The sequence below is a fragment of the Siphateles boraxobius genome, unplaced genomic scaffold, assembly GCF_051911475.1.
Source record: "Siphateles boraxobius isolate OS27281-9 unplaced genomic scaffold, OSU_SipBor_1 65, whole genome shotgun sequence".
Classification (NCBI taxonomy): Eukaryota; Metazoa; Chordata; class Actinopteri; order Cypriniformes; family Leuciscidae; genus Siphateles; species Siphateles boraxobius.
The window spans coordinates 11,715,341-11,733,227 of record NW_027509192.1 but is presented as its reverse complement, the minus strand read 5'-3'; the positions used below and the strand labels follow the sequence as shown (position 1 = coordinate 11,733,227).

The 17,887-nt window shown below is 36.7% G+C and overlaps 1 protein-coding gene across 11 annotated transcripts in view; it reads left to right on the top strand.

The window, feature by feature from the left end:
* cadps2 (Ca++-dependent secretion activator 2) overlaps positions 1 to 17,887 on the top strand; it is a 146,223-nt gene that overhangs the window by 55,247 nt on the left and 73,089 nt on the right. For all 11 annotated transcript variants that reach the window (XR_013196666.1, XR_013196665.1, XR_013196663.1 and 8 more), the window contains exon 3: positions 2,781 to 3,113. Coding sequence is in view for 7 of the 11 variants with exons in the window: in XM_077210997.1 (XP_077067112.1) it covers positions 2,781 to 3,113 (333 nt within the window). In the remaining 4 variants the exon portion in view is untranslated. The remainder of the gene's footprint in view (positions 1 to 2,780; positions 3,114 to 17,887) is intronic.

The following is a 17,887-nucleotide window of genomic DNA, read 5'->3' as shown; positions in this document are numbered from 1 at the left end:
TAATAAAAATAAAAAAAAACAGAATTGTCTAGTTGCAACAGAATGATTTTGCTAAATTCAGTTTCTAAATGGCACAGAGGAAATGAGCTGGCCCTTGTCCTCCCAGCATGCCTGCCTGTCTGTCACTTCACCTACGTGTCCTTTTTGAGGCAGGAGGAAACTATTAATTTTCTCTACAGGAAAGTAAGCTACTTATTCACTGACTCATTCAGGTACTAAGAAGCACTGCAAGATATCCAATATCGTTGTTTTTTTGCCACCGTTTGAATGGGCTTTTTAATGGAACCAGTGTGCTATTCATGGACGGACAAGTAGGTACGTTTCAAATTTCCAGGAAGGAAATTTCAAGCCTTTTTTTTCTTTTATGTCCTTGCATTGTACCAAGTTGAGCTGTATATTTTTGTATTGCATGTATCCCATTTGATTCTTAAGGTAAGTACTTCCAGACGCATGTCAAATGGACCTAAATGAACACTTTCCTCAAATCTAAATAAAAAACAGTGTAATCTCTACAGCTGTCCAAGTAAAAGCAATTTTATGTGGAATTTCCCTCTATGAGGTTTGCCGGGTTGCCTCCTGTTGCGCACCGATCTCTGTCATCTTAGCAGATCATGGTAGTTTCGACACAGATATATTCCCCCGCCTTCTTGAGACGAGGCAGCTGAAGTGTCTTTGTTCTGCTCCATTACTTGCGGTTAGGAGCTGTGATTCGTCTCCATCTGCTGCTTCTGTCGCGCCTCACCAACTTCGGTTTCCCCCAGAAATTACTGAAAAGTGGCGAAGTGTTTTCATGGTCTCCTGTGCAGATTTGCCACTCTCTCAGCGGGGCCTTTTCTCTCTCTAATGAATCATTGTGTTTTCTGAATTTAATTGAATTTTGGCTTGTTACTTCAGTTCGTTCCTTGTGTATCTTTTGTCTGTAATATGCGTATAGAGACAAGTTTATGGAAACAAGTATGTGATCTGTATTAAAGGTGCTGTAGCAGTTCAGATACCTCCACCAAATTTGGACATTAATTTACAAAACTGTTGAAGCACTGTTGAAGCAATTATAAGAAGATAAAGAAAAGGATATTTAAAAAAAATACTAGAACACGTGCCAAATTCTTATTATACTTAAACTTTTTGTATTGTGTGTATAATGCACAAATTTCGAGAATTATGAGTTTATAAACTATATTACATTTTTGGGGAGTTGCAGCACATGATATTTAACTCTTATAATCAACGGCATAAAAAAAGTAAAAATTTACTAAAACTTTAAGACTTATTGACCAGTCATTTTACTGAGAAATAATAATAATAATAATGCATTTCAATATTAAGGTTTAATTTTTTTCGTGAAAAAATATTTCTTATTGTATCACAACAATGTACATTTTCTTCAAGTGGTGTATTGAAATGCATTCATTTTATTTATGAATTTAATTTATAATTCACTTTTAATGTATTTTTGAATTCGCCTAATGCAGGGATGCAAACAGCGCGCTTTTCGGCGCCTCACACTTTTTTCGCGTCAGTTTGGGTGACTTGGGTCTGAGACTGAGAGGGTCTTATTATAATTTCACAAAGTCATCTGAAGCCATTCCATTGCTTAATGGGAGGGACAGAAGTCTATTTACATCATTAAATTAAAGTATACGGAAACTCGTTTTCCCTCCTCTGCGGCTGTCAATCATTCTCCATTCAGTATTCAAACAGCGCGCGCGCCTCGTCCGGTTACAGCAGGATGCACGGTAAAACTCTCTCCAATATGATATATTCACATTATAGTGCTTGATCTGTAGATAAAAGGCTGTGGATTTGCATAAAATTACTTTATTTTGTGTATTTGTATATTATGTTTGTTGCTGTTTTTAAACGACTCGCTACCTTGCCTGTTAGCACAAGGACTATGAATCGGCATCAAACGCACAATAACTGGAATTTAAAACTGAAAAAACAACTGATCAATAAACTGTTGGACAGATATACACTAGGAATTGAGCGCTCGACATTTCTTCGCTTTGTGCCCTGAACTTTTAAATGCGCACTTGTTCAGCGCAGCGCTGCACACTGTGCATAGATATAAACACTGTGACTCCATGTTGCTTTGAGCACATCATTCTGCACCCCTGATGCGCATACGCACTTTGTGCGCTCTGTTTTGAAGCGTTCATGGTTTTGCGCACTCAGAGATTATTAAAAGCCTATTTTTTTTTATACATATCCTGCACAATACATTTAAAATACGTATAATTTAATTGTATATTATTTCTGTGTAGTGTAGTGTAGGCTATATAAATATATACACTTCTGAATTCTTGACATTCATATATAAATATAAAATTGTGAAATGCATGATTGGATGATTGAATTTTATAAGAGTACTTATAGTAATTTGTTTTTATTAACATGTTTAGTTTTTATAAAATATCTGTGCAGATTTTTTCAAGAATTAGAATGCTGATTTATACACTCATTAAGTTTAATAAAAATACATAATACATGTATGTAATATTTAAAGGTGTTAACTGTAATCTTACACTACAAAATGATAACTTACAAAGGATTAAATTCATCACAATTATGGATATTTGCCGCGGGGCGAGGGCTTCAATAACCTCTCTCTTTTTTGACCATACATGTGTTTGCATCCCTGCTAATGGGTGTCGTGCCTTTGACATAGTAATATCAGTACCTCAGTCCCTTAAATTATGTCTTAGATACTTGATATGAAAAGCTTTCTAATGTTCATCACAATGTACGGATGGATTCACCCTGTCCGTTTCTTCCGACAGGGCTTTCTGAAGAGCGAGCGAGTGGCCCGCATGGTCCAGGGCGGAGGCTGTTCTGCCAGTGACTTCCGTGAGGTCTTCAAGAAGAACATCGAACGTCGTGTACGCAGCCTGCCCGAGATCGACGGCTTGAGCAAAGAGACTGTCCTCAGCTCCTGGATCACCAAATACGATGCCATCTGTAAAGGAGAAGAGGACCAGCGGCGGCCTCAGGGACGCATGCCCTTCAGCGCTGTGTCCGAGCTCATCCTCAGCAAGGAGCAGCTTTATGAGATGTTTCAGCAGATCCTGGGAGTCAAGAAGTTTGAACATCAGCTGCTCTACAATGCCCTGCAGGTCAGTAGCTGAGTTTTAAGGGTCTTTAATGGGTTTTTTTCCCCCGAAAGCATGGATCTCTGCATCTGCTCTGAGTTTGGGTCATTTTAACGTGCATTTGGGAAGACATGTGCCAACCAACTTCCCAAACATGTAATGCAGTGTTTGTCAACAGAAGAGAAGCTATATGGGCTCCCTGCAGTTTTCTGTCAAAACAAAAGTTTGATGGTTTAACGTTTGAAAATGAAGAAAATAATGGTGCGTTCCATTTGTCCTCAGAAGTGGGAAATTCCTCGTTCCCAGTAAGAACTTTTAACTGGAACTCCCACTCAAGTCGGAGTTGCTATTAGGAAACTCAGGGAAACCGCAACAATCCTGACTTAAGAATCTAATATGGCTGCTCAGCGCATGAGCCATAGTGAAACCGTTGTAAAATAGTGTTTATTAGCACTTCTGTTTGTCTGTCTAACAATAAACTCAGTGATGCACACAGTACTATCCATCCTCTTGTCAAAATTGACGGAGTATTTTAAGTTGTTTCCGCTTTTGTCAGGAAAAAAATGCAAGTGATACTTTAGCTTCCACACTTCTCTGACCAACACTTGGATATGCGTGATACTTGGATTCAAGTGATAAACCATATTTGAGGTTGATGGATGAAAGGCGAAGGTTTGGATTTCCTGACCGACATACTGCAATACTACAAGGACCCGCCGTTAACAATCTGTCCCTCACGGACTGCGCACTTTGCCACAAGGTTTTTTTTTTTCTGCAACTAACTGACTAATAAGCTTTTTGTCGACTAAGCCTGTTTGGTTGAATATTAGGGGGCGGCCCTAAATAATAATAATAATTATTTTTATTTTTATTTTTGTTGTTTTATAGTCTTCTTAATATAAACTCTCAAAATGTTGCCGAACGTTAGCAGCCATTCAAACCAGCACAGCAAACCTGGATTTTTTTCATGTGCATTTTATATTGCAGTCACTTTTTTTTTTATCAGAAAAATCACAATTAAATATTTTCCCCCAAAATCTTGCAGCCCTAATATAATGGCAGACATGGTTCCTTTGGACCACCTCTTGGGTTTAAATCATTGTGAAATGAAATTCAATATAAATTTACATGTAATTTCTAGAGAATATATATATATTTTTTTTTTTGGCAGATTGCTTTTGAGAGATATCAAAAGTCTGGGATTTTCGTCATGACAGCTTCATTTCTGTGGCTTTTATAAATGTCGGACACCCCAATTCAAAACATTTGTAAAAAAGAACAGTCATAATTATCAGTTGTTTGAATTTTTCACAATCCTTTTTATAAATAAATATCTCAGGAAAAAAAGAGTAACATTGATTTTTCATTGTTCTCTGACATTGTGTCACATTCTGTATAGTGTCAGAAAAATTGCCCAATTTCCCTTAATGTACTCAATGGGGATTTTACAAAGGACAGAAATAAATTGTTGGGTCCAGATTCCTTTAGCAGATTTTTTGGACAAGGGATTTTTTCGTCAGTGTTCGCCTTGCAATCGGAAAAGGTCCGCTGGTACCAAAACCTTTAAGTCTTTTTGTGCTTTTGGTGTATAATCATTTTTTTTCCAAACATGGAAGTGAATTGCTATCATACATTATTGAGTGAAGGGGCAAGATATCCTTAATATTGAATAAAATATTATGTAGACATTGCATTTACACTGTGGTCAATTTTTTTTATGCTGATTTTGGAAAATCTGTGTAATTCTACAGAACTACAGTACCTTATTTTCTGGAAAATAATCCGCACCTGACTATGCTAAGTCACACCTGGTCAAAACTGCATTGTTGAGAAAAAAAAACGCACATATTTTGCAACAGTGTATCAGTCACATTTTATCATTACATTCAGAAATGATGTAAAATACCAGTAAATAAAACAGTATAAACACGTATTTTAGGACCCTTCTCTCCACAACAGATCCTTAAATTTAACAGAATTCAGAACAGGAATTAAAAATATACAGTGCATCCGGAAAGTATTCACAGCGCTTCACTTTTTCCACATTTGGTTATGTTACAGCCTTATTCCAAAATGGATTAAATTCATTATTTTCCTCAAAATTCTACAAACAATACCCCATCTGTCTTAGTCGGGAGGTGACCAAGAACCTGATGGCCACTCTGACAGAGCTCCAGTGTTTCTCTGTGGAGAGAGGAGAACCTTCCAGAAGAACAACCACCTCTGCAGCGCTCCACCAATCAGGCCTGTATGGTAGAATGACCAGACGGAAGCCACTCCTCAGTAAAAGGCACATGACAGCCCACCTGGAGTTTGCCAAAAGGCACCTGAAGGACTCTCAGACCATAAGAAACAAAATTCTCTGGTCTTGTGAAACAAAGATTGAACTCTTTGGCCTGAATGGCAAGCGTCATATCTGGAGGAAACAGGGCACCGCTCATCACCTGACCTGGCCAACACCATCCCTACAGTGAAGCATGGTGGTGGCAGCATCATGCTGTGGGGATGTTTTTTCAGAGGCAGGAACTGGGAGACTAGTCAGGATCGAGGGAAAGATGAATGTAGCAATGTACAGAGACATCCTTGATACGGTTCATCTTCCAACAGGACAACGACCCTAAGCACACATCCCAAATATACAAGGAGGTGCTACGGAACAACTATGTGAATGTCTTTGAGTGGCCCAGCCAGAGTCCAGACTTGAACCCGATTGAACATCTCTGGAGAGATCTGAAAAGGGCTGTGCACCGACGCTCCCCATCCAACCGGATGGAACTTGAGAGGTTCTTCAAAGTAGAATGGGAGAAACTGCCCAGAAATAGGCAGCTTGAAACAGAATACTCAAAAAGACTTGAGGCTATAATTGGTGCCAAAGGTGCTTCAACAAAGTATTAAGCAAAGGCTGTGAAAGATTGCAAAGATTTCAAACAAACTTCTTTCACGTTGTCATTATGGGGTATTGTTTGTATAATTTTGAGGGAAATAATGAATTTAATCCATTTTGGAATAAGGCTGTCACAATAAAATGTGGAAATAGTGAAGCGCTGTGAATACTTTCCAGATGCACTGTATGTAGAAACACACATTTTAGTGGCATTCTTAATAAACAACGTCAATTACAAACGGCAGGCTCATACAAATTTATTTAAAACGAAACTGAAACTATCCGCATATGGGAAATGCTTTCGACTAATAAATTAAGACGCATCTCTCTCATTAGGCACAAATCTAAATGCCGCTTTGGAATGTCACAGCGTGTTTCAGATTTAAAAAAAAATTGACTTCTATTCCAGAAAATACAGTACTTGGAGACATTTTTTACATTTTATTAGATATATCTCAACTTAAAGGCTCACAAATGACAAACAACCCAGGACAAAAAGCTTTTCTTTTGGAATTTAATGATTTTTGATAATTACATGTTGTGATAGTTTTTCCTATAATCACAGTAAGCAGTTCAGTGCCTTTAATCCTTTGCCCTTTACCTTAATCACCTGAGCACAGGTGGCTTTATCCCATCATCAGCCTCTTTGAAAACATCTCAGAAAGGTCAGGGGTTAATAGGAAATGGTTCAACTGGCTTGCCCTCCTGTTATCTTTCACTAGCCGTTCCCCAGGGGACAGGAGGAGTAAAAGAGATGTGGTGGGTGGTCTTCACGGACGTCTCTTTTCATCGCAATTGCAGTTTGCAGATCAGTGCAATTAGGCTGGTTGAGCCCAACATTAATTGGCACGTTTGGCATCTAACTGAGATCTTATGGTTGGGTAAAAGCAGGGGACTTCACATTATGCTTAATTTATCCTTTTCTGAATCCTCGATTTTGTTTGTTTGTTATTTACAATCATGTATTTATTTAAATCTATTTATCTAAATGTATTTTTATTTAATTGATTTTTTATTTAAATGTATTTATTTATTTGCTGTTTTTCTAGCTATTCTTCTACATCTTAAAATACTATTCTGGGTACAATACAAGAGATGATGCAAATCATCTGATCAAAAAATCATTGTAAAAAACAAGCAAAAATCACATTTATGGTAACACTTACAATGGAAGTCTATTAGGCAAGTGTTCTGAAAGGTTTAAAAGCTGAAATATGCAGGGCATGGCATATATTAATTGTTACCTGCAAAAAAAAAAATGTATTTGAGCTGTGAAACAGTCTTGGTCGTTCTGTTGTAGGTGGATGAACTCCATTGGTTATGTGATATAGTTTGACAGACAGTGTTAGTAAGCAATTTTGTCATGCTAGCCTCATTTTAACGCATGTAATGTTGAAGGATTGTGGCAATAATATCAAAATAGTGTGTTTTAACATTAATCTTAGTCCAGGGTCTTGCTGGATAGACTTCCATTGTAAATGCATTATTGTAAACACAATTTTGCTTTCTTTTACAAACTGAGGAAAGAATTAAAAATTATTTTATGTAGTAATCGACAGCATGTCACAAATGCTTTTGAGAGGCTTAACTTGTTTTGAACATGGAACATTTCTTTGAATTAAAATGTTTCTAAAAAATAAGCAAAAAAGGAAAAGTGGGATCTTTTTTTTCTTTCGGTTTAAATGGTGTGCCTCTGTGTTTTTGTTTCGTGCAGGGATATGTTGCCATTAAGCACAGCATTGCTTTTAAACTGCACAACTACGATCCAGAAGGCAGCATGTAGTTTTCTGAAAGCTTGCACATGATCTCATGTACATTTTCTGAATCCTCTTTTCGTATTAATGAGGTGAAAATACAGCTTGGTTCCGATCAAATCAAGCTTGAACTACTGGTGCTAATCTCTCTCAGCGCTTATTAAGAATTTACGCACCTTTGTGCATTTTATGGATTAGTGTCAGCTGACATTTAAAAGTTTGTTTGCTTGCATGATGTTAGATTCGGCATTAGTTGGTGGCTCAGCATTCGATAAATCACATGCGCATGTGTTTTAAAGGGCAAAGAAGTGCAAATTTATGAGTGGTGTTGTAAAAAATGCAAGGAATACTGTAGAGCAAAGCAGACTGAGTGGAAGATAATGACTGGGGCCGATTTAGAGATATGCAGAACAGCGTATGTTCAGTTTTAATTAGTCAATCTTAAAGGAGCTCTGTCATCTTCAAAATGCAATGCATTTTTGTAAAAAAAACCTCTCATTAATGTAAAAAACCCATTATAAAAAGCCATAGGAAAAATTGAGGGGATTAGTGTTCTGGGATTTATATCCCTGCACCACTCTATTGTTACCAAATCTGTTTTGATGTGCCTCAAATGGAAGACCCTCTCAGAGAAATTCATTGCCTTAAAAGCACTGTTGCATAAAAAAGAAATAAAAATCTAGATTAACTCAGTAGTCAATCTCACTAATTGACTTGTCGACCATCCTGACCCATCTGGTTTTTTAAACTAGAGGAATCTTGAAATGAGATGTGGATCGGGTGTTAAATATAAAAAAGGAAGGAGAAATGAGAGGATATGGGGAAAAAAGGGGGAGGGGAGTCAGTGAGAGCTATTCTTGGATCTTTCAGTCCTCGGCCATTTCCTTCATCGATTATTATCTTACACTCCTGCACATTAACTCACCAGCTTGCTGTTAATTTTGTACCTTTACACTTACTTGCATGTGTGTCCGTTTAAAGTGGGACTTATCTTTCTTAAGGCTGAATATTGGTAATTTATGTATAAAATGCCCATTAAAAAACAATCAGCATAAAGATTTTAGGTTAAAATTTATATACACATATAATGGAAATTGTGTGTATAATGGAGAAAAAAGAAAAACAAAAAATATATATATTTTTTTTAATAGGCCATTTAGTCATCCTTTTTGTCTTCACTAGATAATTTCAAATGATCCTGTGGTGTAAGAAATGTACAAATATTCAATTTAGTCTCAATAAAAATGCCGTTTTAATCTTATATTTTACATTTTTATAGAAAAATGGCAAAATGCTGTATTAGATGAAGTATAGCAATATTAAACCATGTGACTAGTCAACTTTTCAAAAGAATGTAATTTACAACTACCCATATATCAGTATCAGCACTTAAAGCTACATTCCCTGGATAAATCATATGTATAATTTTCACTGCCAAACACTTATTTAACACATGGTGCATTGTTCATTTTGATTTTCCTGCTCGATCTGTCTTGCTTTAAACGTTTAAGTGTTTTTCTTTGATTGCTGGTCCACCCGGTGTCAGATTATTTCACGGAGTGAATGGCGAGGGAAGAGAAAGAAGGAAACCGAAAGAGACTGGAAGCATGACAATTGAAATGTCAGTAAGTGGAGGGTGTCACACAAGGGAAGAGGAAGATATATAACAGGACCAGGAGACAGTGGCAGATGAGTGCAGAGAAGTGACAGACTGAGGGGAAAGAGTGATGTGTTGGAGTTGAGGTAAAGGTGGATGAAACAAAGATCAATAACACAAAGTAAATGGATAAAGTTAGATTGACTGGATACTGTAGATACAGACAGAGACTAATGGAAGGTAATGAGAAGTAGAGAACAAAGGACAAAAAATAATATTTTTGGATGTGTATTTGGATGCAAAAAATAATAACCCTTGACTGGCACAAGTTTAAATACAGCAGTGGTAACCTGGTAATGCTTTGAAGTCGTACATTTGAGTGAAATCGATTTTCGATTTTTGAAAAATGTAGGGCGGGACTTCAATCCATCATGATTTGTCATGAAGAAAGAATAATTTGCATGACTTTTTCCAACTTGTGTTTTTTTTTCTTGTGCAAAATCTAAAAAAAATTCTGAAAAGACAGATTTCTGCAAATAGAAACCCCGCAAGTATTCAAAAGCTTGTACAGAAAATACTTTGGGGTAATCAAAAGTTGAGATGTAAAGGAAAGTGTGCTCAAAAAAGTTATGTTATAATTAAAAGTTAAACATGTAGAAATTGCAAACCTGAGCCTGATACAAACTCAACATTTTATACAGAAAACTCAAAACAAAAGAATGGAATCATGAAATGATGTGACTATCCATAAATCACTGTTAACATATAGAAAACTCAACCCACAGTAACTTGAGTTACATAATCAATTACTTTTTTAAGGTAACGAGTAAAGTAATATCTGAGTTACTTTTTCAAACTAGTAACACAACACTTTTCTTATTTACTTTCCCTTCATTAAAGTTCTTTATCCAGAATATCCAGAGCTTCACGTTTAAATTTGCCACGAAATTAAATGAAAATCTATTTTTAAATGTGAACGATTGATTCATGTATATGTTTAGTTTGAAGAGTTTTTGTTATATTTAATCCAAATCCAAATCTTCCAGTAAAAACGACGGAATTCTCTCTGGTGACGTATGACGAACTTCTCCAATAATTTTCTTGCAACTGACTGCAAGCTCAAATTTTTGAATGTAATGCCCACATATCAAAATCCAATCAACAACTGTTCCAAGTCCCCACCCTACATGTATGTCACAAATCAGAAGAAAAGATCTGTCACTACTTTGTAACTACTGCTTGCTTTCAACGCGACTTTAATTTATCTGGAATGCTTTCCTCAATTTTAACCTGTAATATTCTGTAACTGATTGGAAGACAGAAATGGACAGGAAATCATGGGAGACTAATCTTATAAATCACATCATCTCATGGTCAACCATAGATGACCACATTAAATCAGTCAGCTGATCAATAAATCAAGCACCCTGTGAGGTGTGGAACATCTGGTTGGGCAGACAGGCAGGCGGGTCATGTCTCAGGTGGACACATTGAGAAATCCAGCTGTGCCCTTCTGATCATCTGAAGCTCAGCCCCCCCCGTCCTCTTCTCAGAACCTGTCATCATCTTTCTAATGAACACATTCAGCCTGGCCTTGTCATCTCTCGTTAGCTCGCCGCGACGGGGCCGGAGGACGCGCCCCGCAGCGGAGACACCGGGAAGAGTAATGAATTACCACAGCGATACTCATATCTGTCTGACAGGGTCAGGGCGGACCATCAAAAACAGAGGCGGCGCGTCCCAGTGACATCCCACTGCAGACACTTTCTGGCTTAATTTTTATGTGAACTATTCCTTTAAGGCTAAAAATGTACAGTAGTTATAAACTTTTTCATTTTTATATTTATTTTTTATTTATGGAAAAAGCAAGGCATTTTTCACATGGTTGATATTTGAATTACATTTCATTTTTAATGATTTAATATATATTATAAATGCAAAGTATTACAGAAGATTTGTAGTGAAACATTTCATGCAAAATGCCTAAAGGTGTAAAAAGTCACATTTTTAAGTGATGATGCAAAATAAACTTTGAATCAGTGTATGAATCGATTCATTACAGTTTGAACTGATTCATTAACAGATTTCACTGACGAACAGTCACATTTATTTATATAGCACTTTACACAATACACAATGTTTCTAAGCCAGCTTTACAGAAAATCATGATGTTAAAGTTTGTTATCTTAATGTATAGTTGCATTTCACAGATGTGCGATAATATAGTTTACAATAATACAAGCAATCAAGCCGTTAAGATTTGCTATGTGGTGTATATTTCCTTACACAAGTATACTGAATGTATGCAGATAAAGTTGCACATACTTTATCAAAGTTTATAAAAAGAGCTGGGTAAACCTCCAGAGGATGGATTTGGAATAGCAAAAAACCCTGGATCAAATTGGGTACCCTGAAACGTCCTAAGTCTTTGGGTGTCCTATCACTGCCAGACTTTTAGTTCTGGTCTTTTCAGTTAAAGTCTTTAAACTCTTGGTTAGATGTACAACCATCCCTAATTCCACAGTGTAAATGAATTGAAGAATCATTGGTTGCTCCTAAGGGTGTCACGATTTCGATTTTAAATCGAAATCGATCGAAATTAATTCACAAACTCAAAAATCGAAATAAAAAATGGAATCGTCGATACTGCCACGCCCCCATGTCGTGCCCGTGATGGAAAGTTCGGATCGTTTTACTGACTCTATTGTTCAATCTCGTTCATCAAAATTAACTAATCTTTTTTCTAGTCATTTCAGGGGCTTTAAATGTTATACTTTTAACAGGCAAATTCCCCGAACACATCCAACGAAATCTTGATCATATTCTGAATTGAGAAATCATTATAATGCAGTCAAAAGTAATTTACAGGGAACATTAATACTTGACCTTCCGAGTCTTTTGTTCATTTGTCGCGTGACAGAGGCAATGAACGACTCATCACGGCGCGGGAAAAAAACACACGTGTTGAAAGGCTGTGAGTCCTCTAACTTGGATTCTATGCCCGAGCCCGAACTTGGCCGATATTTCCCGTCACTATCCTCGGGCCGGGCTCTTGATCTATAGACGTGCACTCCCAACGCAATAGAGTGCGGCGCGGGACTGGATTTGATGGCCGAGTGCGAGCGCGGGCGGTAATGCACTCACTCTGTGTGTGCGGGAGAATATAAAGATTCGCGGGACTCCCGCAAACTAGAAATAGCTATGAATAAAACATATACAAACTAATAACATTTTTTCATCTGTTGCAGAAAAGCAACAAGAAGTTGTTCTAAAACAAAATAGAAACGATTTACAGGCCAGAGTTTCTATTTATAACATGTTTGCAGCGTTGAGCGATTTAGCCAATCACAGACATATGTGTTGATTTCTTGAACACAATGACCAATCAGAAGCATTTAAGTTAGACTCTCCTCACCGCTCAAAACGGACTTTTTGTCCAGTGCTGAATTCTGTAAGCTGGCAAATCCTCTAATTATAACAAACAAAGTGTAGTAGGCTATATATTATGAAAGATTCATTGTGCAGTCAGCTTTACTGATAATAACAGAGATTTTTGAGATTGCGACGAACTGATGTCAGCTTTTTAGGAGCAACAGCAACCTGTGCTTAAAAAAAAAAAATCGAGAATCCAATCTAACTGTGACCTTAGAATCGAAAATGTAATCGAATCGAGGATTTGGAGAATCGTGACACTCCTAGTTGCTCCTCATAGATTGCAAAAGTGCTATTTTCAGGAATCAAACTTAAAAACACCTAATTATAGCTAATTCAATAATATCTACATGGCGTCTGGTGGAAAAATATGTTAATTATTCATAAAAATTTTGCATGAGGTCTCCTATCTGGAACAATGATCACCTATTGCGAGACATGAAACCATACACTTGTTAGCTGTAGTCAGATAGAGGCATTAACATATATTTATGAGGACACCGGGTTAAGGACATACCGGGATCTGCAGTCTTCTTATAATCTGACTGGATTCTCATGGTTCTTGTATTTACAGCTGAGATCTTCACTTAAGGCTTATGGAGTTCCTTGGGACAGACATGGCTCATTGGTTTGAATCCATGAAGGGTAAAACGGCCAATGTCTCTATTATTTATGGTAGTCTTGTCATGGAGAAATGTGGAACTCTTGGTATTACCCAAATTTGGGACAGAGAGCTTGGAACGCAGGATCACAGTTTTGATTGGGTAAGAATATGGCTAAATGTTTCAGTCTCATCTAAAACCCCTGGCCACCAGCTTTTAAACTACAATGTAATCCACAGAATATATTATACACCTCTGAAACGTTTTAGAATGAAACTCTTTCCCGCCCCTGTATGTGACAAATGTAGCACTGGGACTTCTGGAACTGACAATTGATCCTGAGCCATGTCTTTTCCTTCTTACTAATGTCTCCTCTGTAACCTTAACTTTAAATCAAAAACGGACTTTCTTCTCTGGGTTAACTGCTACCAAGAAAACTATCATTAGTTCTCAGTTTCCTCATAATTCTTTGTCAAAACAGAAATGGTTGTTCTATTTTATAGATATTGTTCATTTGGAGCGATCAACTGCCTTAATTAATAGAGCTAAAATTTCAACTATTATGCACTGGAACCGAACTCATGACAGCTTGAAATTCCTTTATTTATTTTTAATAGACACCTTAATTATCTTTATTTCAACAGACACTTTCTGCCTGTAAATGATCTATCTCTGACATTATGTATAAAGTTTTTTATTTATTTTTTATTCTCTGTTTGTGTATCTGTTTCTCTTGTGTATACCCGTTTTATATACGTTATCAGTTATGTCATCCGCACTGAATTAAGTCAGTGAAAATTTGTCAGTGTTAATGCTGGCAGCTTAATGAGAAAAGCACAATAAAGTATTGGTATAAAAGAGCTGGGCAATAGTATTACATTTAATGAAAAAAAAGGAAATGAAGATGAATGAAGGTTTTACGGGTTTGGAACAACATAAGTGCGAGTAATTAATGACATAAATTTCATTTTTGAGTGAACTAACCTTTTAACATGATGTCAGTATTCCAATTTTTAATTATTACGGCTATCGTCACTACTGGTATATTAAAGTCAGAGTTTTGAATCGATTCATTGACATAAACCGTTTCACAGAACTTGATTGTTGTTGGTCAGTCCTTTTAGCTACTGAAGCTTAAATAAGAGATGCTATTAAAACAGAAAATGAAAGCTAGTACTAACCACCAAGTAAAAAGCACAGTTCTTTGATCTTTAATCCAGCACAATCATTAGAAATGTATGTTGAATATTCAATAAAGTGGCCAGAAAGCACAGAAAGACAACCCATACTTTCTTGCGAGAATAAATCTGTGTGACTGGAGACGGCTGCCTTTTAATTGGTTTGCTAATTTAGATGAGGGGGGTAAAGAAAGCTCGGGGAAGATTAGAGCGTGACAGCGGTATGTTTTCTCTCCAGGCTGGTGACGTCTTTCATTAGGGCACTCCTAAGGCTTGTTGTCATAGAAATTGTTGCCAAACTAACCAAAATAGAGCAGCTAAAGAAAAGTGAACCAGTTGGTAACACGGCAACAGAAAAGAATCTGGTGTGCATATGTGTGTGGATCTGGGGGGTGATGCGTTCTCTCAAACGAAGCCATTTTAATGCATTATGAACACAAATCTGCTGTGCTGTACCGCTGGTATATTTCAGTGGGATGTCCATGGCGCTGTCCGTGTTTTGGCAGTTTTATTATTCCTTCTTTAGCCACTGTTTGCGTCATTGTGATGGGAAATGGCTGATGTGGTCATTCTGGCTGTCAAAAACAGCAATTCATGACAGAATAAACTGCTCGGCTGGGGACATTTCAAACTTTCAAGCTGCCAATCATAATAGATTTCCAAACGCTTGCTGTATTAAGGCAAGAAAAGCATCAATTGGCAGCACTCAGACATGACAATAATAAATAAAATTACTAATATTATCTTAGCATCTGTTTTAAATTAATTTAAATGATTTGAATTAAAAATGTAATTAAAAAAATTATAAAGTACAATTAGTGTTTGTTGTGACTGACTGCTGCTGCTACTACTACTACTACTACTACTACAATAATTATAAATATTATAATTCCTTCCATCCATCCATCCGTCCTTAACATGAATTAATGGATCATATTACATCTAAAAATTAAATTGATTAAAATTAAAACATAAATTTGCAAAAATGAAAATGTTGTTCATAATATTAACAATAATAATGTTTATTATTATTGTTATTTTTCAATTAAATTATACTTTTATATTTTAATTATTTAATCCATCATTTTACTTTTTTACTTTTTTTTCTCTCAAATTTTTCAAATTTGTATTATTTCTGATTTCATAGTCGCACAATTTGATATTCCTGAACTTCAATTAAGAGCAAATCATTAAGAATATTAATTACATTAGCAGATCTTCGGGATTATTAGGATATTAAATGAATCTTGTGGTATTCTGTGGAAGTAACAGATGGGTCATTTCATTGGAACTTTTTGTAATTCACCAAGTGAAGCTGAAGCAGAATCTGATTGGCCCTGATCCTCAGGTCCAACCGTATCTTAATTAAATGTCACATTTTTGCAGTGTGCATTCAGTAGTGGTGTAACGATACACAAAACTTGCGGTTCGGTTTTCCCACGGTTTTGACGTCTCGGTTCGGTTCGGTTCGGTTTAGAAAGCTAAAAAAAAATTCTAAACAGTGGTTTAATGAAAAAATGGTGTCTTTGTCTTTAAATTAATTCAATTACAATTAAACGTTTTGCAAGGATTAAAAATTTGCTAATGCTGTAAACTATATAGGGAGCCGCACATTACTATAACATTTAAGGTTAACAACTGAGCCTAAATTCAGATGCTATTTATTTTTTAGATATAATAATCAACACCCAACACATTGTATGAAAACATGTAAACTGAACATAAGGCAGTTTTTGCATTAACTTTACTCTAATTTGTTATTGAAATATAATAATTTACACAGTTGCTGTCATTTTCATGAAAGATATTTTAAACGTACGTACATTAAATAATCAAGATATAATTAACAGGTTAAGTAAAATATAATATATAGGATAATATAGTGCATTTGTTTAGTGCAAGAGTTAATTTCTCTAGGAACACTGAATGTGGACACTGAATCACTTGCCTGCTGAGGTAAATATAATGCTAGTGACAAGCTATGCAGTTTTATTGACGTCTTTGCGCTGCTGAAACACTGATTGAGCGATTACACGAGTTATGATGCCTTTCAGTAAGTATACTGTATTTTTCAACATACCTTAAGGTGTCCATTCATGTTTATTCTGTAACTGAGGAAGAGATGATCGCGTTTACTCGCGCTCCGCGCTGCCACTTGAAATGAGGAGCTAGTACAGTGATCTGTCACGCCACATCAAAGAGCGCCAAAACAGCAATTATTGTTTGATTTTTGTGATCAAATAGTCAGAATTTGAAGATTACACCTTGCTTATTATGGAAAGTAACAAAACACGGAGCTTGCTATTTGGTGTTAATGGTGGTTAGGCTACAAAACTGAATTCGTTGTGTACACATTCCAGGTCCAATGAGCCGGGCTGGGCGGGGCCGGGGTAGCAGGGGGCGGGGCGGGGCGTGTTCGGTACGCCATGAGAGTATCGCGATTCGAATCGTGGGTTCTGTATCGCGGTTCTCCGGTTGGGTTCGAATATCGTTACACCCCTAGCATTCAGACATATACAGTAGTTCACAGTCTAAATAGTTTGCTGAGAGCAAACACTAGAGTTATAATTAACTAATTAGTTATAAATAAGCTATGAATGTTGGTTATTTTCTTTTACACAGGGTTTAATTACCTGTATGAAATAGATGGCACCGCTAATTCTTAATTAGTGGCCAGTATTCACTAATTCCCTTAGAATTTTAATTATGCACTTCCGCATATATTGCTTACTAAATAAATAATATTCTTGTTGAAACCTGACCGATATGAAGACCTCTGCGGTATAATCAAACCCATGGGTATGTGTGCATTTACTGTATTATTTCAGCTGTAGCCATCAAAGTGAAAATGTTGTTCACAATTCCCAGAAAACTGCAGCCATTATCACATGATTATTTGTTCTGACCTTGACCTCTGACCTCCTGTTGTTGGTGGGGTCATAAGGTATATTATTAGTGGATTTTAACTGGGGTTTTCATCCCTGTGATGCTCTCATTACGTCCTGTACGTTTCACAGGTACACTTTAACACGCGTTGGCCTCTTACCATCTGCGTAGATGTGGCTAACTACATCATTAAGGCCTCCCACATGTGTCCAGACCAGCGCCGGGCTGACAGGAGGCCTTCATCTGGTCTGCTTTCTCCCACACACTCCTTATGTGAGATTTTGAGGCGTTTTTTGATTTGCATATGTTAATAGAATGAGTCGATAATGAACGTTGATGTGATGGGAGCAGTAGATCGACTCAGCATAGCATGGCAGACATCACCCGGCCTCATTACAGAGCGTGTCACACTGCTTCACTCAAACAATGTCCTGATAAAACCAGATCTTTGAATGTTCTTCAGCT